We start from the raw sequence: 24,100 nt of genomic DNA on the forward strand, positions 1-24,100 counted from the left end.
CTAATATCACTTTACAATGCCTTGGTAAGGCCACACCTGGAATACTGCATCCAGTTTTGGTCACCACGATGTAAAAAAGATGTCGAGATTCTAGAAAGGGTACAGAGAAGAGCAACAAAGATGATTGGGGGACTGGAGGCTAAAACATATAGGGAACGGTTGCTGGAATTGGGTATGTGTAGTTTAACGAAGAGAAGAGTGAGGGGTGACATGATAGCAGTGTTCCAATATTTGAGGGGCTGCCACAAAGAAGAGGGAGTCAAGCTATTCTCCAAAGCCCCTGAAGGCAGGACAAGAAGCGACGGATGGAAATTAACCAAAGAGAGAAGCAACCTAGAACTAAGGAGAAACTTCCTGACAGTCGGAACAATTGATCAGTGGAACCACCTGCCTCCAGAAGCGGTGAATGCTCCAACACTGGAAGCTTTTAAGAAGAGACTGGACAGCCATTTGTCTGAAATGATATAGGATTTCCTGTCTGAGCAGGGGGTTGGACTAGAAGACCTCCAAGGTCCCTTCCAAATCTATTACTACTCCTCCTCCTCCTCCTCCTACTACTACTACTACTACAACATTCTGGACAGAGGACTGCTGGTTTGAAAGGGGTCAAAGAGGCCATCTATGTCAAAATTGACCAGCCCTCTCTCAACAGAGGAGGAGGGATACTACATCATCTATCTCCAGTCTACAACACAGTCCTTTCAGCAATTCCAAGAAGGCTCCAGATCCATTTGCATCACTCAGGTGACTCTGAGGACATAGAAAAACCTCCAAGTGGCCTCAGTGACTCTCAGAGAGAGTACTAATAAGCAGATGACTGCAAGCAGTATAAATCCTTCCCTTGCCCACCATCCAGTCAGAGCTGAAGAAGCTTCTTGGATGAGAAGCGAAACGTCTTCAAAGAAAAAAATAAGAAACTCCAGTTGCCTCCTGAAAAAAAGCACCTTTGGGACAAACATATCTTACCTCTACAAAAAAAAAAATGGACAGCTGGTCCTTTGATACAGTGAAGGGAACTTAAGCAGGGCGAACCCACCATGGTTCCTCAATCCCTTTGCATCAGATAGGTAGCATATTCCCAGTCTGCCGATTTTGGAGGAGTAAAAATCTTTCCAGTTGATTTTGGAATTCTGATTTTTAGACCAGGATTTCATTGGCACTCAAAGGAATCCGGGCAGAATGGAAGCAAAAGCAAGGATTATGGACACATTATTCCTTCAGTTTCTAGGAAACAGGGTTTGAGAGCGGCTGCAGGACTTGGGTTTGGCTAGTCTAAAGAAAAGAAGATACAGGGGAGACATGATAGTAGCGTTCCCAGTATTTGAGGGGCTGCCACAAGGAAGAGGGGGGTCACGTTGTTCACCAAAGCACCAGAGAGCAGGACAAGAAACAATGGTTGGAAACTGATCAAGGAGAGAAGCAACCTGGAATTAAGGAGAAACTTCCTGACAGTGAGGACAATTAACCAGTGGAACAGCTTGCCACTAGAAATCGTGGGCGCTCCATCACTGGAGATTTTTAAGAAGAGGCCGCTAGACCAGGGGTGTCAAACTGCTAGCCCGCGGGCCGGATGCGTCATCAGGAAACTGCGCCCACCCCATTGCCGGCAATGGAGAAAAGGCTCCGATACGTCGCGCGACGTCACATGACGTCGCAAGTTTGACGTGTCTGGGCTAGACAGTCACTTGTCTGAGATGGCATAGGTTCGTCTGCTTGAGCAGAGGGCTGGACTAGAAGACCTCCAAGGTCCCTTCCAGCTCTAATCGATTCTATTTTGTTGCCTGGTTGGGCTGAGATGATGAAAAAGCCCTTTCTCTCCTGGGCAGAATATAAATCCAGGTAATTAAACTCAAGAACGGGACCAGCCTAGGATCCCTACATAGCCGCGAGTGAAATGAATCCAATCTTCCTTGAATTCCATTGACCTGTATCTAAATCCTTCCAGGTGCTAGCTGTGTGTAAGCTTTTAGCAGTAGATCAGTTTCGTTGCACCTTCGTGCGTGGACCTGCTCATTCACGCCGGACAATTTACTTGTCTGCAGGGTCACCAGACATAGGAGCCCAGCTGTTGGGTTTTACTGACCTTGTTGCTGCATTGTTGCACTGATCCAACCTCTGGGTCTCTTAACTCACTGACCCAACTGTTGATAGCCTTATTGACCAAGAGTAAGATTAAGGAAATGGGAGATATTAATAGGTTTGGAGCACCTAGAATTCTGTGGCAGTCTTAACATTTAGGGAAAAAAAGTATATTGTACTTATTAGAAGAGAATATTTGTAGCTTCAGGGTTGAAATGAGGGGTCCTGGGTGGTCTCTGAGCTGGGTGGTTTCCTTGCAGACGTTTCGTGACCCAACTAGATAACAATATCGGTGCTTGGGTAACGAAACGTCTGCAAGAAAACCACCCAGCTCAGAGAGCACTTCAGACCCGAGATTGTTTACAGATCAAGAAGAAGAAGAAAGTCAGAAATCTCCAACTATTATTCTAACTACGGTTTGTATAATAGTTACAGTTCATAGAAACAGTCCTGAAGGCAACTTGTGAAATATAGGTGTATATAATAACAAAGACAACTCCCCACTTCTAGCAGGGATAATGTTACCTTGTTAGGTCATGAAACGTCTGCAAGAAAACCATCAAGCTCAGAGAGCACCAAGGACCCCACAGTCTTTTTCTTCTCCCTCTTCCTTCCTCCTCCTCTTCCTCCTCCTCCTCCACCACCACGTCCTCCTCCTTGTAAACCCCACTCCCTTCTAGTACTGATAATGTTCCCTAGTTATGTCATGAAACGTCTGCAAGAAAACCACCAAGCTCAGAGAGCACCAAGGACCCCACAGTTCTCCTCCTCCTCCCCCATCCTCTCCCCTCCTCCCTGCAAATCTCCCTCCCTTCTAGCACTGATGATGTTCCCTACTTGGGTCATGAAACATCTGCAAGAAAACCGCCAAGGTCAGAGAGCACCAAAGTCTCCCCAAGTAAAACAACACCACTCCATTTAGGCAACACGACTTAGTGTGTATTATTTTTTTTTTCCTTTCTGGTTCCTGGTTGTCAGCGCAATAGCATCGTTCCATCAGATCCTTTCCGATTGCCACGGGGGCAAAAATCTAACCCATAGAGCAGTGACTTCAAAGGAAACATCTTACTAAAATGCAGAGTTGTGAGACCATGTCCAATGCACTCATTTCAGGCAGCCTTTGAAATCGGGAGAAGCAATTTGATCAGTACTCCAGAGCAAAAATAAAAATAAAAAATAAAATGTGCATTTTAAGGTTCTTGGGACAAGGGGGATGGGTGGGTGTATCGGTGTGCACCAGTGCAGTTTTGCTAAGAAAAGAACCTGCCTTGTGTGTGTCTGTGAGTGCGTGTGTTTTGCAGTAGCGTCCAGGCTGTGATCGGATCTTAAGTAACTGATCAGCCTGCCTTTGCAGCATTGTTTTATTGATCACTATGTTTCAGCCACAAGATCAAATACAAGTCGGGGACGACGGCTTTAAGCAATGGGATGGTAAGAACAGTGTTCGCTGTAGGATGCAGTAATGTATATTTTCCTAAGTATATTTTTTATCACTCTTCTATTATTATTAAAAACAAATCTTAACCGTAACATTTAAATAACTTTATTATAAATTCACTTCTTTAATTCACATACATTCACACTGAGTTTCACGTTTTTCTAAACGGGCCTGTGCATTGTGTGTCTACATAAAGTTGGTTTCTTCTAACTAGTTATGGCTTCCCTGGATATGGAGGCGATGGTGAACACCGTGAAGGCCTGGATAGAGAACCCCGTCAAGTTTGCCCGATCACACGGGGTGAACGTGTCACACGAGTTGAAGGTGCCTGACCCTGAGGACATCCACATCCTGGTGGTGGAGGGATTTCTGCTTTATAATTACAGGTAGACACCCCAATGTTGCTATTGTTTATTTTAAACAGCTATAGTGTTGAATATTTTTAAAGTAGTTCTTGGACACTTTTACTTTCAACATGATCCTGCTTCTGAAGTTTGGACAACAGCTTCCTGTAATTATTAACACTCCACTCTCCCTGTTTTTTTGGTAAAGCAGAGTAGCCCAAACCACCTCCTCCTCCTCCTCCTCCTCCTCCTCCTCCTCCTCCTCCTCCTCCTCCTCTTGCTCCTCCTGACCATCTGTCATGGTTCCGACAGACGAAACTCTTCAGGCATTGTTTACCTTAAAGAATCTTTATTTGAGTGGCATAGCATCGGCACGTACATGGTTGAAGCCAAAATCTGAATTCCCCTCCCCTGAACACATAGTAGCAAAGCACAATTCCCTCCTCTAATTAACAGTCATAAATCACATTCTCCAATTAGCTTGAAATGCAGGCTTTCCCTCCAGTTCGCCAACCTGCCATTTCTTATCATCTCTTATTTCAAAAAACCTTGAAAAACACTCCTCTACTACCATGCTGTTATGTCTAACTAATTGCCATATGCATTCTTCCTCCCCCCCCTCAGCATCATCTAATTCTAATTCTAAAAGTAACACACAAGTTAAGGGGAAAATGGCTTCATCTTCATATATCGTCAAAGCAAGAGCATCTGATGTTAAGCAGCGTTGACACTCCTCCTCCCCTCCTCCTCCATTTTTTTCCTTTCTTTTTTTCTATCTTCCATCCTCTTCTCCTTCGCCATTTCCTCCTCCTCTTCTCTACAAACCATTTGCCCTTCTAGCCCTGATGATGTTACCGAGCTGGGTCCTGAAACGTTGCAAGAAAACCACCAAGCTCAGAGAGCACTAAGGACCCCACAGTTCTTCCCCCCCCCTTCCTCCTCTTCCTCCTCCTGAATTCTGAAGCTTTACAAAGTATCTTAACAGAAAGTATCCCTCTTTTTAAGTCACTTAATATCAAAGACTCTCTTCTTACCAACTTATTGTGATTCCAATTCTGGGCATGTTGCATTCTTTACCTTTAAAATTTGTCTTTCTAGAGATGGGCATGGCTTCATTTCCAAGGCTCTGAAAAATGTTTATATTTTATTGTGTAATGGATCATTTGTGCAGGGGGCCTTTTTTCATGTAATTCGGGGGGGGGAATGACCCTTTCAAATTGTACCGCAACACTGCAAATATAGATGTCAAATGTTAACCATCATTCAGCTCTGGCTGCTATCACAACTGGGGGCTTGGCAGCTGGCATCAATTAACTTTATTGACCATAATCTCTGCTGGGTGACAGAGCCAATTAATGTCCAGTTCTTGCAATGCAAGAGACACTTTTATCTTCTGGCTTGTTGGTTATTTGGCTCTTCTTTTCACCAAAACTGATCAATCACCGCAATATCCCAGCATCCCAATGTCCGTGTTCTTAAATCGAACATAGTGACTCTTTTACACCTTTGATCCAGACCAAAATTTGTTAACCTGAGACTCACCCAAGCAACTTCATCACTCAAAATAAAAAATTAGATAGGTAGAGAGTCAGAGAGTCGTTGGGACCCTTGCCATACCAACTTCAGAATAACAGGGCTGGAAGGGACCCTGGAGGTCTTCTAATTTTTATTTTTTTAAAATTTTTTAATTCCATTTATATCCCGCTCTTCTCCGAAGACTCAGGGCGGCTTACAAGCTTAGCAGTAGCCTTCATTCTATGTATATGCCTGCTTATTAGGGCTTTCTAGTCCAACCCCCCTGCTCAGGCAGGAAACCTTACATCATTTCAGACTTCAGGAATGAAACATCTGAGCTTAATATCTGATGGAATTAATCTGATGAATTAATATCTGATGGAAACTAATCAAAGAGAAAAGCAGCCTAGAACTAAGGAGAAATTTCGTGACAGTGAGAGTAATTAACCAGTGGAACTACTTGCCTCCAGAAGTGGTGAATGCTCCAACACTGGAGGTTTTTAAGAAGGGGTTGGACAACCATTTGAAATGGTAGAGGGCTTCCTGCCTGAGCCGGGGTGGGGTTGGACTAGATGACCTCCAAGTCCCTTCCAAATATTATGATTGTGATTATGATTATTTCGGTTGCCATGATTTAATGTTTTTAAGATGCTTTTGCCCTGGATGATTGGGTCTTCATAGTGACACATTGCAATGCATTTTGGGGAGAAACCCCTGAAGTGGGTATGACGAGTGTTGTTACATTCCAATGACTCTCTGCTGATCTTGTTTTGCCTTTACTGCAGTTTTGTGTTTTGTTTCAATTCCCCACCACAAAAATCCAGATGAGTTTCTCCCTCTGACTGGTTCATAACAGTATATAAAAAAATCACCTCTAAAGACAGTGTGTCCTCCCTGATTTGCTCAAAAGCCAGCTTGAGGTCTTTAAAAAGATTGTGATGAGGACAGTTGTGAGCTAATTTGAGGCTGGGCGGGGGGGGGGAAGGGAGGGGGGGACAAATCCTAGTTGTAGGTGGTCCCTGAATTACAACTGTCATGGAGATGGGCATAAGTTATAATCGTCATAAAACGAGTGGGACGCAAAACCGATCCAATTTTATCACAAGTTTTTCGACAGTTGTTATGGGAACACAGCAGTCGTAGGCACAAAGCCGTTCTTCGTTACGGTCTTGGGTTTGCCAAAACTAGAAATAAACGCAGGTTTGGGCAGAACCGTCAGGAGAGGATGTTCCAAATGACCACAAATGCCCCCAGTGTGGTGGGGGACCATCTGGGTCGTGAGTCCCCTTTTTCAGATCGGTCATAATTTTGAACCATCGCTAAGGAACCGGTCATAAGCTGAGGACTACCTAAAGCACGTGAAGGCCAGACAAGGAATAATGGATGGAAAGTGATTAAGGAGAGATTTAGCCTAGAAATAAGGAGGAATTTTTTGAGAGTGAGGACAATTAACTAACGGAACAGACGTTGCCTTCAGAAGTTTGTGGGAGCTTCATCAGTGGAGGCTTTCAGGAAGAGGCTAGACTGCCATCGGTTGGAAATGGTGTGGGGTCTCCTGCTTAAGCAGGGGCTTGGACTAGATGATGTACAAGATTCCTTCCAACTCTTTTATTCCATTCCATTCCATTCTATTAATTCCCATTCCATTTCCTATTCCTATTCCCATTCTTATTCTTCTGTTCTATTCTGTTCTGCTCTGTTCTGTTCCATATTCTATTCTGTTCTGTTCTGTTCTGTTCCGTTCCGTTCCATTCCATTCCATCCCATCTCTTTATTCTATCCTATCCTATTCCATTCCATCTCTTCATTCTATTCTATTCTATTCTATTCTATTCTATTCTATTCTATTCTATTCTATTCTATTCTATTCTATTCTATTCTATTCTATTCTATTCTATTCTATTCTATTCTATTCTATTCTATTCTATTCTATTCTATTCTATTCTATTCTATTCCTCCATTCCATTATTCTATTCTATTCTATTCTATTCTATTCTATTCTATTCTATTCTATTCTATTCTATTCTATTCTATTCTATTCTATTCTATTCTATTCTATTCCTGTTCTTCTCTTCTCTTCTCTTCTCTTCTCTTCTCTTCTCTTCTCTTCTCTTCTCTTCTCTTCTCTTCTCTTCTCTTCTCTTCTCTTCTCTTCTTATTCCATCTTCTATTATGTTCCATCTTCTCTTCTCTTCTCTTCTCTTCTCTTCTCTTCTCTTCTCTTCTCTTCTCTTCTCTTCTCTTCTCTTCTCTTCTCTTCTTCTCCTTCTCCTTCTCCTTCTCCTTCTCCATATCCTTCTCTTCCTTCTCCTTCTCCTCCAACTTTTCCTTCTCCTTATATTGAGGATATATCCTCAATATATCCATTCCATTCCATTCCATTCTATTCTATTCTATTCTATTCTATTCTATTCTATTCTATTCTATTCTATTCTATTCTATTCTATTCTATTCTATTCTATTCTATTCTATTCTATTCTATTCTATTCTAGTATCCCAAGGGAAGATGTAAACACAAGATGCTGAACAGCAGTGCTAGAAAGATGGGGGTTTAGTGGAATTGTACCCCTCATGATCGGACAACAATTAGTCTGAGATGGTATGAAGCTCCTAGCTTGTGAACTGGGATGGACTAGAGGACCTCTAAGGTCCCTTCCAATCCTAGGATTCTATGAAGTGCCGTGCCAAATGTGAAATGCGCTGGTCCTGTTTTCTTTCCCGTAGGCCTTTGGTGGATTTGTTTGATAAGCGCTACTACTTGGCCGTTCCTTATGATGAGAGCAAACGGAGGAGGAGGTAAGGACCCTTTTGTGACCTGATGCGTGGAGGGCTAAAATGTCCCCCCCTCCCACCCCTGTTCCTTGACGGTAACAGAGTTTGTAGAACGAGAAAGCTTTTGCTAAGATGACGTTCCCAAACACCCCTTTTCAGAGAGTTGGGCAGCAGGTAAATTAATTGATGACGGTGATGATGGTGATGTAGATTTATTAGATCCCGGGACTTCATTTAACTTCTCACCTGCAGCCCTCTTGCAACACCTGTCCGGGTGCCCACCTGGCAGGGTGGCAGTTCATGGTGGGACAGGGCTGACCAAGGCTGCTGCACAAAGCAAGCTGGGGAAGATCGGAAGAGGAGAAGGTCTACGTCAATCTATCCTCTCCAGAAGCTCCACTCCAACCTTAGGGACTAGATTCATGGGCTCAACCTCACTAGAAGAGTAGCTTTGCTGCGGCCAGAACGAAGAAGACGACAGCTGGACTTTGAGGATCTGCCTCCTGCAGAGTAGAGGACTCTGTAGTGTATCTCTGCTCCTGGGCTGATGTGTAGGCCGTTGGCTCTGCCTGCGTCAAGCCAGTTGACTTGAAGCCATTCTTCTCCCCAGCTTGACCTTGGCAGAACTTGGCTCCATGTTTAGGCTGCAATTCCAGGGAGAGGGTTACCGACCTTGCTGGTGAAAGCTCTTAAAATTTTGAATTCGATTGATTGTTTTGATTGGAGTTGTTTGTTGATTATTCTCTTGTGTACAAGCTGTGCAGCTCAACTTCTCCTCTCCTCTCCTCTCCCCTCCTCTTCTTCCCTTCCCTTCCCTCCACACCCATTCCTTTTCCCTCTCCTTCCTCTTTCTCCTTTCTCCCTCCTCTCCTCTCCTCTCTCCTCTCCTCTCCTCTCCCCTCTCCTCCCCTCTCCTCTCCTTTCCTCTCCCCTCCCCTCTCCCCTCTCTCTTCTCCTCCCCTCCCCTCTCCCCTCCCCTCCCCTCCCCTCTCCTCCCCTCCCCTCCCCTCCTCTCCTCCTCTCCTCTCTTCTTCTTCCCTTGCCTCCACACCCATTCCTTTTTCCTCTCCTTCCTCTTTCTCCTTCCTCCCTTCTCCTCTCCTCTCCTCTCTCTTTTTCCCTTCAGTACACGTAAATACACCGTTCCTGACCCTCCCGGTCTATTTGACGGTCACGTCTGGCCAATGTATCTTAAACACAGGAAGGAAATGAAGGCCAATGAAGTCAACGTTGGTAAGAAACTCTTGGCATAACCTGACTGCAATTAAGAAGGGGTTGGGTCAAATAAATGTGAACGAGGCAAGTGCTAGGGGCTGAAAAATGTCTTAGTGAACAATTTTGGGTGAGAAAAGTTTACCTCTGGCTAAGAGGCGCAGTCCATAAATTTGAAAAATAAATCAAAGTTTTTAGAAAGCGTTAGAGTTGGGGCCATTCTAATCTCCAAGGGGAGGATATTCCCACAGACCAGGGGCCGCTACGGAAAAGGCCCCTCTTTTAATCCAGGGGTCCCCAACCCCTGGGTTACGGCCCAACCTGGGCCGTGAGCCATTCACAACCGGGCTGCCCAAAGAGGGAAGCAAAAACGCATATCCCCACTTGTCCGAGCAGCGAGCGAGCGTGCTCACACTCCATTTGTGTAAAGGCTAGGTGCGCGTGCCCGCTGCTTGTGCAGAACCATCCCCTGTCCCCCCCATCTCCCTCCTCCATCCTCAAAGCTGGAAAGGTTGGGGAACTCTGTTCTAATCCCCACCAGCCAACATTCTTTGATTGATGGCACCGGCAGCACGCCCAATCTTCTAGATCGAATTGGATGGGCAGAAACTCTTCCTGTTTCTAAACTCTCAAATCACAATCCCTACTTGTCCCAAAGGTGGTTTTTTTCAAGAGGCAACTGGATTTTCTTGTTCTTCCTTGAAGACGTTTCGCTTCTCATCCAAGAGGCCTCTTCAACTCTGACTGGATGGTGGGGAATGGAAGGATTTATGTTCCTTGCAGACCGCTGGTCATTTGCCTTCTTCTAGAGGGTCACTGAGGGCACTTTGAGGTTTACTTGTGAGCTCAAGGTCACCTTAGTGGTGCAAATGGGTCTGGAGCCTTGTTTGGAACTGCTGACAGCACCATCTATCTCCAGTGTACAACACAGTCCTTTCAGCATTTCCAAGAAGGCTCCACACCCATTTGCACCACTCAGGTGACCCTGAAGACACAGATAAACCTCCAAGTGGCCTCAACAACTCTCAAAGAATGCAAATGACCAGCTGTCTGCAAGGAGTATAAATCCTTCCATTCCCCACCATCCAGTCAGAGCTGAAGAAGCTTCTTGGAGGAGAAGCGAAACATCTTCAAAGAAAAAACAAGAATGTCCAGTTGCCTCCTGAAAAAAGCACCTTTGGGACAACCATGACCTGGATGATGGAGAATCTCCGTGGACATTCACCTAAGGAATGTTAAGGACATTTCATTGAAGCTTTCCCCAGAAATGTCATTAGAATTGTGGCATTACGTCTTGACTAATTCCTGGGATAAATCTCTACATGCCTGCTGAAAGTTGGAGTTCACTCTCAATGTAACGACATGCAAATTTGGTAATTATCCATTCTTATTTTCAGTTTATTTGGATGGATTGAAGTCCCGAGATGACCTTTATTTGCAGGTCTTTGAAGATATTCAGAACACGCTCTTGAACCGTTCATAGGTGAATATATTCCTGATTGGACTCGGGGGCGAGGGAGGAAATACTACTGCTTTGCAATAAAATAATTACCAATTTTCATAGTTTAGATGTCAACGTCTTGCTTTTTGTTTTTTTTTCCAGGATCTGTCGGAAACAGAAAGATCTATGTACAGATTTGATGTAAATACTTTTTTTTCTTTGGCAGAAACATGGAGAATTGAGTTTAAAAACACCTGCTGGACACTGTCCTTTAGGAAACAACTTTATGTATATAATTGCACGCTAAGACAACTTATTGACCACACATCTGTGGGCAGTTTTTTATCTTCTTATTTTATATTCCACTGATATTACGTTTTTCAGCTGCATTTTTATACTTGGATGAACTTTGTAAAATACTACCGCTTATGTCCTTTAACAATAATATCTTCTGTAACTATTTGTGTAATAAATACCACAGTGTATATTCAATAAAGATTGAGACATTTTGTATATCGTACTCGGGAACTGTCACAGCTCTTTGCATCTGCAACACCTCTGGGGTGGGTCATCATACTTTTCTCTCCAAAACCCTCACATACCTCCTCATGGCCCACCTACCCACCATAGAGGCAATGTGAAGTGAGTTTTAGCCATTCCAAGATTATACATTTCATCTCCCAGCAGAATATGACTGGTGGGTATGATGAAAGAAACTCGATGATGCAGCCCCAGTGTTTATGGCTTGTGTGCCATCTAGTTGGTCTTCCAGGATGGTCTGTTTCCATCCTTCAGATCAGAGGTCTCCAACCTCGGCCACTTTAAGACTTGTGGACTTCAACTCCCAGAATTCCTCAGCCGGTTTGGGGAACTATGGCCATTTTATAATTTGTGGACTTCAACTTCCAGAATTCCTGAGTCAGTGTGGGGAACTATGGCCCGTTTATGACTTGTGGACTTCAACTCCCCAAATTCCTCGGCCAGCATGAGGAATTCTGGGAGTTTGTTTATTTATTTATTTATTTATTTAATTCAATTTATATACCGCCCTTTTCCCAAAGGACAGGGCGGTTTACAGGGCAAAATTAAAACAATACAATATAAAAATTAAAATAAAATTAAATCAATAGCCCCCAAATTTAAAATTAGAATTTAAAAACCTTAAAACCCCTCAGTCCAGGCCAGCTAACTCAAAAAGCCATGTTTTTGACTTGAAGTCTACAAGTCTTTAAAAGTGGCCAAGTTTGGAAAACCTGGCTTCAGATCTTCCATTGGAACAGTAAGCAAGTCCATCCACCTTCTTACTGGTTACACTTATTTCCACATTTCCCAACATTGTAGACTTCTCAAGGGAGCTTCCTCAATATCCTCAATATCTCCAAAATATAATTTGAGCCTGGTCACTTATGCCTTAAGTGTGAACTCAAGAACAAATATACATCCATTTTTATTCTGGGCTGTCCAATGGTATACTCAAAAGCTTTCTCCAACATCAAAATTCAATGATGTCAATTCTTTCTTTTCTGTCCCAAAGGTGCTTTTTCACAAGGCAACTAGACTTTGTTGGGTTTTTTTTAAGACGTTTCACTTCTCATCCAAGCAGCTTCTTCAACTCTGACTGGATGGTGGGGAATGGAAGGATTTATACTCCTTGAAGACAGCTGGTCATTCGTATTCTTTTAGAGAGTCATTGAGGCCACTTGGAGGTTTATCTGTCTCATCAAGGTCACCTGAGTGGTGCAAATGGGTGTGAAGCCTTGGAAATGCTAGAAGGACTGTTGTGGATTGGGGATAGATGGTGTTGTATCCCTCCCCCTCCCACCTCCAAGTGGCCTCAATGCAAATAACCAGCTATCTACAAATTATAAATCCTTCCCTTCCCCACCATCCAGTCAGAGTGGAAGAAGCTGCTTCAATGAGAAGTGAAATGTCTTCAAAGCAAAACAAGGAAATCCAGGTGCCTCTTGGAAAAAGCACCCTTGGGGCAACCATGACTTGGAGGACTGAGAATCTCCATAGACATCTGTCTTTCCTGCTTTTTCAAAGACCAACTTTTGCTTCCAGACTGTCACAAGGAATCCTAACCCTAATCCTTGGACAATTTTGATCTTGGGAATGTATAAACGCGTCACCACAACCTATATATTTTCCAAGCCTTCATTGTTGCTCAACTTTCAGTATCGTCACTTAATTCTGAAGGCTGGTTTCTGTTCGTTGTCCAGGTTCCCACTAGTCCACTCTTTTTATTTAATCACAATTCATCCCCCCCACCCCCCGTGCTTCTTGACTTTCCTTACTAGAGTTTGCAAATCTTTTGCAGATTCGGCTATCAGAATGGTGATCAGCAGCATAGTGTAAGTTATTGATGGCTCTTTCTCTAGTTTTAATACTTTGCTTATCCTAGCAATCCCGGTTCCCTCAACAGACGCTTAGAATACAGATGAATAAATGAGAAGATGCTCCTTGATTCACTCCTTTGCCAAACTGGAGCCAGTCTGAATGGCTCCCTGACCTGTATCTGAGTTCACACGAGGAAACGAGACATCTGTTCTGGGGGGGGGGGTCTGATTTTCCGAAGAACATTTAAAAGCTTGATGTGGGTCAACACCTTCAAAGGATCTTCTATAATTGCTTTTAATTGTTTATTTTATATATATGTATATGTATATATATATATATATATATATATATATATATATATATATATATATATATATATATATATATATATATATATATATATATATATATATATATATATATATATATATATATATATATATATATATATAGTAAAAGGTAAAGGTTCCCCCGCACATGTGTGCTAGTCGTTTCCGACTCTAGGGGCCGGTGCTCATCTCCGTTTCATAGCCGAAGAGCCAGCGCTTGTCCGAGGACATCTCCGTGGTCATGTGGCCGGCATGACTAGACGCCAAAGGCGCACGGAACGCTGTTACCTTCCCACCGTAGTGGTCCCTATTTTTCTACTTGCATTTTTACGTGCTTTCGAACTGCTAGGTGGGCAGAAGCTGGGACGAGTAACAGGCGCTCACTCTGCTACGCGGCACTCGGGATTCGACCCGCCAAACTGCCGACCTTCCGATCGACAAGCTCAGCGTCCTAACCCACTGAGCCACCGTGTCCCTTATATATATATATATATATATATATATATATATATATATATATATATATACATACATACATATATATATACATATATATATATATACATATATATATATATATATATATATATATATATATATATATATATATATATATATATATATATATATATATATATATATATATATATATATATATATATAAATAAATACATACATATATATATACATACATATATATATATACATATATATATATACACACACACACACACACACACACACAAAGCATATATGGCTTGTAAGAGGACCATCTTGAGAGCGTTTACCCAGAAGGTCAGTTTCAATCCAGGCCTGCAATCCGTCAGCTGGGCTATTTTAGGACCTTGGTGCTCTCTTTCCAGTCCTAGACTGGTGTTCAGAAATAGCTCTACTAACTGGTAACAGGTGCATAGAATCTCTGAGCCTGCCATCTGTTAGTCACCTGTAAGACAGGTGTCCTCGGGTAGGGACTCCGTTCTCCCAGCTCTGCCCTCCACCTGTTCAGAGGAGCAATTGGTACCGGCAGGTGATGTCTAGCTTGTCCTTCCTTAAAACGGTAATGACAGTGTCCGCTTGGTGCCTGGTGCTCAGGGGTCAAAGCAGCAACCCAATTTGCCTGGCAATCTTTTGGGCGACTTGAGGACCAGACGTGGCATGAGAGCGTGGCTTTGAGGAAGGATGCAGGGACCTGCAGGGACGGTGCTTCTTGGAAAGGCCACAGCCACGTTTCCCTGAGCAACTGATTTGTTAAGACAGCCGTTGGTAGAAACAGGTGTTCAGCTGGGAGAGCTGAATGTGGCCATAGTCAAAGAGTAGCCTGCTTGGGGAGATCTAATGGCTTCCCAGGCATTGTTTCAACATCTGGCATATAGGATAGGATAGAATGGAATGGAACGGAACAGAACGGAACAGAATAGAATAGAATAGAATAATAAGAGAAATGAAGAATGGAAGAATAGAATAGAAATAGAACAGAGAAAAGAATACAGAATAGAATAGAGCAGAAATAATAATAATAATAATAATAATAATAATATAATAATAATAATAATAATAATAATAATAATAATAATAATAATAATAATAATAATAATAATAATAATAATAATAATAATAATAATACTGACTACAAGCAGCGGCATGACAAAGTAGCAACAATGGTGCATTGGAAGATCTGCAAGAAATATTATTTGTAAGCAATAACTGCTGGGATCATAAAATAGAGAAAGTCATAGAAAATGATAGAGTTAAACTGCTCTGGGACTTCAGAATTTAAACAGACAAGCACCTGCAACATAACACCCCGGACTTAACAATTGTGGATGAGAAAGACAAAAAAGTCTGGATAGTGGACGTGGCAGTGCCTGGAGACAGCAGAATAGACGAGAAAGAACTGGAGAAGATAACAAAATACAAAGACCTACAAATAGAAATAGGAAGACTGTGGAAAAGGCAAGCAAGGGTGACACCAATAGTCATAGGCCCCTTGGGTGCCATCCCAAAACAACTGGAGCACCACTAGAACACCATCATCGGCACTGACAAATTCGCCGTTAGTCAATTGCAAAAGGCGGCCTTACTAGGAACTGCTTCCATCCTGCGACGAGATCTGTAATACCATGAAACATCCACATCTGCCTATCTCAGGTCCTTGGTAAGGACTCGACAGGTAGACAAAAATGCCAAATCCAGTCCGAACATCTGGCTGACTGTGCGATGATTAATAATAATAATAATAATAATAATAATAATAATAATAATAATAATAATAATAATAATAATAATAATAATAATAATAATAATAATAATAATAATAATAATAATAATTATTATTTGGCTAGCTCCTGTCCCAAGCACGGTTTTAAGGCACCCGGCAAACCCCTTGCCCTTTTTCTTCCCGAAGGAAGCCCACCCTTGGCCGATCTCCATGAGGACTAGAATCTTGATTGTGTTTTTAAGGGAAGGGCCCTAGCTCAACTGCTAGAGTACAAGAGGAGTCTCGGCTTGCAACCTGTGAGTGTTTGAGGTTACAATGGCATGGGGGAGGGGAGAAAAAAAACGTGAATGAAGTCTAGTCCTCGCACGTACGACCGTGGCATCATCCCCCACAGTCATGGGATCCAAACGCAGGTGCTCGGCAACTGGCAGGTCTTTATGACGGATCCAAACATCCCCTGGGTCACATGATCGCTCTTTTTACGACCTTCCGACAAGCAAAGTCAATGGGGGAGGCTCGATTCGTTTAACGACCCGTGTCAGAGCATGCAGAGTCTTATTGCGCTGAGGTAACCCAGGAATAAATGCAGTAAACAGTGGTTTGTAATTAAATGTGGTTTATATTACACTAGATCTACAAATGTACACTAGAAATAAGATACATACATGTGGTAAAACAGCAAACTCAAACACACAGCAGTTACAGGAGTCAAATGGATGAGAGAGAGAGAGAGAGAGAGAGAGAGAGAGAGAGGGAGAGAGGGAGAGAGAGAGAGAGAGAGAGAGAGAGAGAGAGAGAGAGAGAGAGAGAGAGAGACTCCCTCCCACAAAACATGTAATATGGAGTTTCATTCGATAGCCAGTTATCAAATTAACCATGATTCAGTCTTCTGTGTGAAGACAGTCCTACTGGGGAAAACCTTCCTGCCCTGAACCCCAATCTTTGTCTAAGTCACCACGGGAGACATGGATAATGTCACTCTGTCGGCAGTGAATTTGATGAGTTGTAGGGACGTGGTGGCTCAGTGGGTTAGGACGCTGAGCTTGTCGATCAGATGGTCGGCAGTTTGGCGGGTTGAATCCCGAGTGCCGCGTAACAGAGTGAGTGCCTGTTACTCGTCCCAGCTTCTGCCGACCTAGCAGTTCGAAAGGACGTAAAAATGCAAGTAGAAAAATAGGGACCACTACGGTGGGAAGGTAACAGCGTTCCGTGCGCCTTTGGCGTCTAGTCATGCCGGCCACATGACCGCGGAGACGTCCTCGGACAAGCGCTGGCTCTTCGGCTTTGAAACGGAGATGAGCACCGGCCCCTAGAGTCGGAAACGACTAGCACGCATGTGCGGGGGAACCTTTACCTTTACCTAGATAGAATCTTAGGATTGACTTTGGCTTCCTGTCTCCCAATTGCCTGTCGTTTTGTCTGCTCTTTGCCAAAAGAATTTCTGATTTCAGGTCACTTCTGCAAAGAAGGAGCTAACTTTCGTCTGCCACTCATCCCCACCCGATGGATTTCCTTGCATGAACCTTTCTATTAAACTTACAAGTTTGTCAGGAGAAAGCAAGCAAAATCACTCATGAAGAGTCTCAGTGGAAATTTATTGCTAGTCAACTATGTTACAAGAATCTCCTCCTCCTCCTCCTCCTCCTCCTCCTCCTCCTCCTCCTCCTCCTCCTCCCAGAGTTGGAAGGGACAGCTTAGAGCAAGCATCCCCAACCCTTGGGCCATGTTGAGGTGTGCCCCCTTGGGAATGAGGCTGTAAAAGTGCACGGAGCTGCATTTGTAGGTGAAACCATCCCTTTTGTCCCCCAACCTCGGCCACAACCGCCACCAGTCCACTGAGCCAGAAAGTTTGGGGACCTCTGGCTTAGAGGATTTAGGGGGATATAAGATCTTTGCCACTTGCTGCTGTGCATCGACTCCAAACTTGGTTCCCTCTTAACCCTTCCCTCCATCCTAGATGGGAATTTCATCAAAAGAACAGTGTTGGAAAGGACCTTGGTGATCTTCTAGTCCAGCCCCCTGCTCAAGCTGGAGACTCTTCTCTCCTCCTCCTCCTCCTCCACCTCCTCCTCCTCCTCCTCCTCCTCCTCCTCCTCCTCCTCCTCCTCCTCCTCTGTTGTGCTTGTCAGCCTGTGGTCCCAGCAGCTGAGTCCGATGAATCTGAGGAGGAGGAGGAGGGGTTTGGAGACCCTTTGGTGTCAGAGGGAGGCTCTGATGCACTGCAGGACTCTCAGCCTGGCCCCTCCAGTCATGTTCCTCATGAGGCTCAGCTGTGTGAGTACGAGGTGTCGGACTCAGAAGAGTCACAGCTGAATTTGTTCAGAGACGCTAGAAGCAGAAGGCAATCCGGCAGAGCAGAGCAGAGAAAATCAATGAGGCAACTCAGTGAGAGGAGGAGAAGGCAGTGAGAAGCCACGCCTTGGGACTGATAATAAAAGGGGAAGGTGTGGGCGGGGCTGGTTGCTGAAGGCAACCGTTCATAGACATTCTAAGGGAATCCTGATCTGTTCTTGATACTTCTGTTTAACTTTTGTTTGTTGACTCTTGTTTGATATTTTGATTTATTTATTGAAGGAAATACTCTGTTGCTTTTTTGTTTGAAGTGTAAATAAATTTGGGTTGGGTTTTTCCAGCCTATTGACTGTAAAATGGAAAAAGGGGTTGTCCCTGACACACAAACATGGCCGGTCATAGGCTGGAACCGAACATCCTCCTCTTCCTAACAGAGTTGGAAGGGGTCTTGGAGGTCTTCTAGTCCAGCCCCCTGTTCAAGCAGGAGACCCTTCTCTTCTCCTCCTCCTCCTCCTCCTCCTCCTCCTCCTCCTCCTCCTCCTCCTCCTCCTCCTCCTCCTCCTCCTCCTTCTCCTAACAGAGTTGGAAGGGGCCTTGGGGGGGTGTCTTCTAGTACCCCTTGCTCAAGCAGGAGATGCTATGCCATTTCACCACAAAGTTGTCATTTTGCTATGCCTTGTTCAGGGTGGATTCCTCCAGTCCAGAAACGCTCCAATGGTTCACTTCCCCTGACAGAACGAAGGCTGTAAGGGTGTGTGTCTACTTCTCACACTTTTTCTGTCTGTCAGAGCAGCTGCTGTGAAGGAGCAGTGGGTCTCGCACAGTATCAGGAGAGACTGACTCACATCGCAGAAAGGACTTGAGTGCTGGGGAATTTGATCCCCATCTCCTTCCCCACAGAGCTGCTGACCTTTCTACTTACGGATCTGAAGCGAGGCTGGCGCTGTCACCAGAGATCTGAGGAATGTGGACAGAGAAGTCACCTGGTCAATCCGGGTCATCGGAGAAGGGGGTCTGCTTCTGCGTCTCCCTCGATCTAGGGAGATGGAGAAGACCCCCTTTCTCTTCACCTCTCAAGAGAAGCACAGCTACTCAAATCACAGTTTTTGCAGATCTTTCAGGAGCTTTCCCCATATTTTTGATCCGACAGGGAATATTCGATGGAAGACATAGAATTTTTACTAAGCTCGTTGCAATTGTGATCAGCTTAGTCACTTGCTGGCTTAATATCAGCCGCGCTGGCCTTGCAAAAATGCTGCTACAGCTTCTGACAATGCCGTCAGCCAAAGACTTGATGAAGATCCTGATGAAAGGAAGAATTTTGCTGGGATCTGTTCCCTAGGATTTGCTCAAGATCCCCACTCTGCAGGGAGCCTGTGGCCTTCCCAGCGGCAGGAATCCAGACAGGAAGTGATGGCATGCAGTTATGATGAGCACTGTGTCATTGTTGTTCAGTCGCCAAGTTGTGCCCGATTCTTCGCAACCCCATGGACCAGAGCACACCAGGCCTCCCTGTCCTCCACTGTCTCCCAGAGTTTGCCCAAATTCATGTTCTTTCCATTGATGAGCTTATACAACCCTAACCCTCCTCCCCTCTCCCGTCCTCTTCTCCTTTTGCCTTCCATCTTTCCCAACCTCAGGATCTTCTCCAATGATTCTTCTCTTCTCTTTAGGTGGCCAGAGTATTTGAGCTTCAGCTTCAGTCTCTGTCCTCCCAAAGGACAGTCAAGGTTGATTTCCTTTAGGACTGATTGGATCTCCTTGCAGTCTGAGGGACTCTCAGAGTCTTCTCCAACACCATGATTCAAATGTCAAAGCAAGAACGTTCGATGTTAGCAAGGATCGCTGAGGTTATAGGGCTAATAGAAGACTTTTAAGGTAAACAATGCCTCAGCGTCCTTTGAAAAGCTCATTCCGTCGGAAACTTGACACCAAAAGCATCAATTCTTTGGTGCTCAGCTTTTCTTCTGGTCCAACTCTCACAGCCACACATTATTACTGTGAAAACCATAGCTTTGTCGGAAAGGTGACCCTATCTATCTATCTATCTATCTATCTATCTATCTATCTATCTATCTATCTATCTATCTATCTATCTATCTATCTATCTATCTATCTATCTATCTATCTATCTATCCATCCATCCATCCATCCATCCATCCATCCATCCATCCATCCATCCATCTATCTATCTATCTATCTATCTATCTATCTATCTATCTATCTATCTATCTATCTATCTATCTATCTATCTATCTATCTATCATCTATCTAGTGCTTTTTTTGTAAAAGGAAAAGGTGCCGGAACTCACACATATCATACAACCCGTCTTGCCTAGCCTACAAAGTTCTATCCGAAAAAGGTGCCGGAACTCCGTTCTGAGCATTCTATGACAAAAAAAGCTGTCTGTCTGTCTGTCTGTCTGTCTGTCTGTCTGTCTGTCTATCTATCTATCTATCTATCTATCTATCTATCTATCTATCTATCTATCTATCTATCTATCTATCTGTAATGTATTGGGCCTGTTTTACTTGAACTGTACCACCTGTCTTGATTGCTGTTGGAGATTGCTTAATCAGGGAGTTGAGTAACGGTCGCTGGCTCCTCAGACACTCTCCAGGACCACCATTGGTTGGCTCCAGGGTGGCAATAGGCTCCTTCAAACCTATTGGCCACCGCCTAGTGGCCAGCGGTATAAATAGCTGCATAGAAGCCTTGGTTAACAGTTCAGTTCCTGCATCGAATAAAGCATGTTCCTGCCTGGACTCTCTCGCCTCGTCTCCTGCTTGCTGCAAAGAACCCAGTACACAACACTATCTATCTATCTATCTATCTATCTATCTATCTATCTATCTATCTATCTATCTATCTATCTATCTATCATGTATCTTCATCATCATTATCATCATCTATCATCATCATCGTCTATCATCTATCTCCTCCTCCTCCTCCTCCTCCTCCTCCTCCTCCTCCTCCTCCTCCTCCTCCCCCAACCCATATGGTTCCTGAGTTTCTTTTGCCATTCTTGCTGATGTCGTTGCTGCATCTATCTATCTATCTTCTAGGTCTTTTTCGTGGATGGCTTTGTGATCTGTTCTAGGACTGCCTTGGCCCACCTGCCCTCAGTTCTTCTTGCTACGGCATGTGACCAGCCCATTTTCCATTTCAATTTTCATTTGAAATTTCTTTTTCCTTCAGCATTTATTTATTTATTTATTTAGAGGATTTGTATGACCTGTCCATTCCCTCTCGGTGACTCCGGGCAGCTTACTGAAAAGTAATATCGTTGCATTGGGAGGGACATGACTTGCAACTTGGTTGGCATGCTTCTTTATGGTATGGGAAAAATAAAATTCATAAATATTTTCAAAACCACCATATTAAAAAATGCATTATTATTAATATGGGAAATAAATAAAATGTAAAATATATTTGAAAATTCCAGGATGGCTTTCAACATAGCTGTAATGTCATTAGGGTTTTGATTGGATGCCGGGGTTTCTCGCATTTGGTTGTTCTCCACCAGCCAATCATTGCTGTCTGAAGAACAGCCCCCCCCAATCCATGTCATCAGCATATAGGACACAGGATTTCATGTCCTACTGGGCCCTATCACAGCAGATGTCTCACTGGGACTCATTTTCTGTTTAAACATCCCTTCTCCTGGCTTGCAGTTTCTTTTGTAAGTTTTTGCTGCCCTCCATTTTTCCCCCTTCACAAATCACCCTCGGGTTATTTGTCCGCATGAATGAAAATTACCCCCTGTTCACTTTCTCGACCTGAAGCGGGATATGAAACCAGTGTTGGAAGAAAAACCAGGCCCAGTTCCTAGCTGGGAATAAAATGGAGGCTGCTTTTGAAAGAATGTTCCAGTTTATTAATGAGCAGAACCAGCAACAGCCTGCAGTTCTGGGACAACTGACCACTTGGTTTGATGAGTATATGGATTTTATACAGTTTTTCACAGCGTTTCGTAATCTAGAGGCTTGCTTGGTGAGTTTTGTTATTTGGTTGGTTTTACTTGTTTTGCAAATGCTTGTGATGGGTCTTAATTATCGGCTTCTTTGGTCCTAATCCTGTCAAACAAACGGCATTAATTTTACCCCCTCATCTTTAGTCTGTCTATTGCCTCCAGTGAGCGATCTTTGTAATCTACAGACTTGTTTTAATGTTTCTGCTTTTCACAATAGCCAGGGGCTTCATGAGCCAAACATTGTTGCTGTATTTCTTTTTCTCAGCTTTATTCTTATGATTTTTTTTGGGGGGGGGCATAGTAAAAAGGATGAGGGGGGTTGCATTCTTACCACATCAGTAGCAACTTGCTGGCTGCAAAAAAAAAAAGGTCCCTAGGCTGCTTTTGATCCAAATATGGGCCTTCTCTTCCAAGTCCAGATTATCTGAAGTCATGAGGCCCCTTCTCCTGTGAGCGTTGTGAGGGGCTGGTCATATGGCACTCAGTAAGAGTGTGTTTGTTGCATTATCACACCCTTAGCTGTCTCTTTGTCAGCAATTTGGCAGAGCCAGCTGAGACCTCTGACTGACTGCCAGCTTCCTAAATTTTTAACCAAAGTTGGGAGAAAGATACGAGGGACAGGTCTCTGCTAATAATAGCTTGTGGGCTGTGTTTGTCCCTCCTCAAAATACACCCCCCCATTGCCCAGCTGATTGGAAAACTAATCCCTGCCAAGAGGCAGAGGGAATGTTTGGTGGGTGCAGAAATAACACTCAAATCTATTCCTTCTTCTCTTTTGCTCAACTTGGTGTTCGGTCGCTAAGTTGTGTCCTGTTCTTTTTTTTTATTGAAAAGTTTTACAATACATTTTTGAATACAACCCCCCCTCCTCCCCCTCCCCTCTCCCCAACCCCTCCCTCCCCTCTCCCCCCCTCCCCGACTTCCCAGAGCTGAATACAGGGTATAAAAATACAAACAAACATAATCTAAAATATGCTAACAACAGTAAAACATTAAATTCTGTCACACTTTAACTCTCCATCGTCAAAATATTAATGAAATAACTACTAACTAGTTATGCATCATCGAGATCCACTACTTATTCAAATGCTAAATGAAACTTTTATTAGTCCCATATTTATTCTGAATATAATCAATCCATCTCCTCCATTCCACAATATATCTCTGTTGCGATTGGTCTTTCAAATACGCTGAGATCTTTGCCATTTCCGCCAAGTTAGAAACTTTTAAAGTCCACTCTTCTATAGTCGGCAGTTCTTCCTTCTTCCAATATTGCGCTACTAAAAGTCTCGCTGGTTGTGTCCTGTTCTTCACAACCCCAGGGATCAGAGCAAGCCAGTTCCCCACCTCCCCTTCCAGGTTCCTATGCAATACTGTACTTTACAGCATCGGATTTTACTTTTGCCATCGGACACATGCACAACTGACTCTCCTTTCAGCTTTGGCCTGGCTGCTTCATTCTTTCTAGAGCTACTTGTAATTCCTTCTGCTCTTCTCCAGTGGCATTTTGGACACCTTCCGACTTGAGGGGTTCATCTTCCAGCATCATATCTTTTAGCCTACTGTCCATGGGTTTTTCATGGCAAAGGTTTCTCACTCTCAGTTTTATTGGATCTTTATATATTAAGTGCATTAATGTATGCCAGTGAAACATGGACACTTAACCTCACAATTGACCCGAAAACTAGGAGTGGCGCAAAGAGACGTGATCAGCATCACAAGACAAGATAAAAAGATCCACATTAGAGAACAAATAAAAATATATGGTATCATTAGGAGAGTAAAAGAATTGAAATGGAAATGGGCTGGTCACAGAATAAGAAGAACTGATGGCAGGTGGAGCAAGGCAGTCATAGAATGGATCCTACTTGAGACTTAAAACAAGATGGAGCAAGTATTGTGAGCCCAATTGGAACATATTGTTTGGAAACATGCAGCCTTCATCCTGCAGCGGATAGACAATGGAATGGAATGGAATGGAATGGAATGGAATAGAATAGAATAGAATAGAATAGAATAGAATAGAATAGAATAAGGAATAGAACAGAACAGAACAAGGAATAGAATAGAATAGAATAGAATAGAATAGAATAGAATAGAATAGAATAGAATAAGGAATAGAATAGAATAGAATAGAATAGAATAG

The 24,100-nt window shown here is 43.5% G+C and overlaps 1 protein-coding gene across 2 annotated transcripts in view; it reads left to right on the top strand.

Moving 5' to 3' along the window:
* LOC308677033 (nicotinamide riboside kinase 2-like) overlaps nt 1–11,297 on the top strand; it is an 828,951-nt gene extending 817,654 nt beyond the window's left edge. The window contains exons 2-7 of one of the 2 annotated variants that reach the window (XM_081343158.1): nt 2,613–3,510; nt 3,732–3,903; nt 8,101–8,172; nt 9,275–9,381; nt 10,758–10,843; nt 10,964–11,297. In XM_081343158.1, coding sequence (XP_081199284.1) covers nt 3,453–3,510; nt 3,732–3,903; nt 8,101–8,172; nt 9,275–9,381; nt 10,758–10,843 — 495 coding nt within the window. In that variant the 5' untranslated portion in view covers nt 2,613–3,452 and the 3' untranslated portion in view covers nt 10,964–11,297. The remainder of the gene's footprint in view (nt 1–2,612; nt 3,511–3,731; nt 3,904–8,100; nt 8,173–9,274; nt 9,382–10,757; nt 10,844–10,963) is intronic. The other variant, XM_081343157.1, reaches the window with a different exon arrangement.
* The last annotated feature ends 12,803 nt before the right edge of the window (nt 11,298–24,100 follow it).

This window comes from Vipera berus, assembly GCF_964194415.1.
Source record: "Vipera berus genome assembly, chromosome: 1".
NCBI lineage: Eukaryota > Metazoa > Chordata > Lepidosauria > Squamata > Viperidae > Vipera > Vipera berus.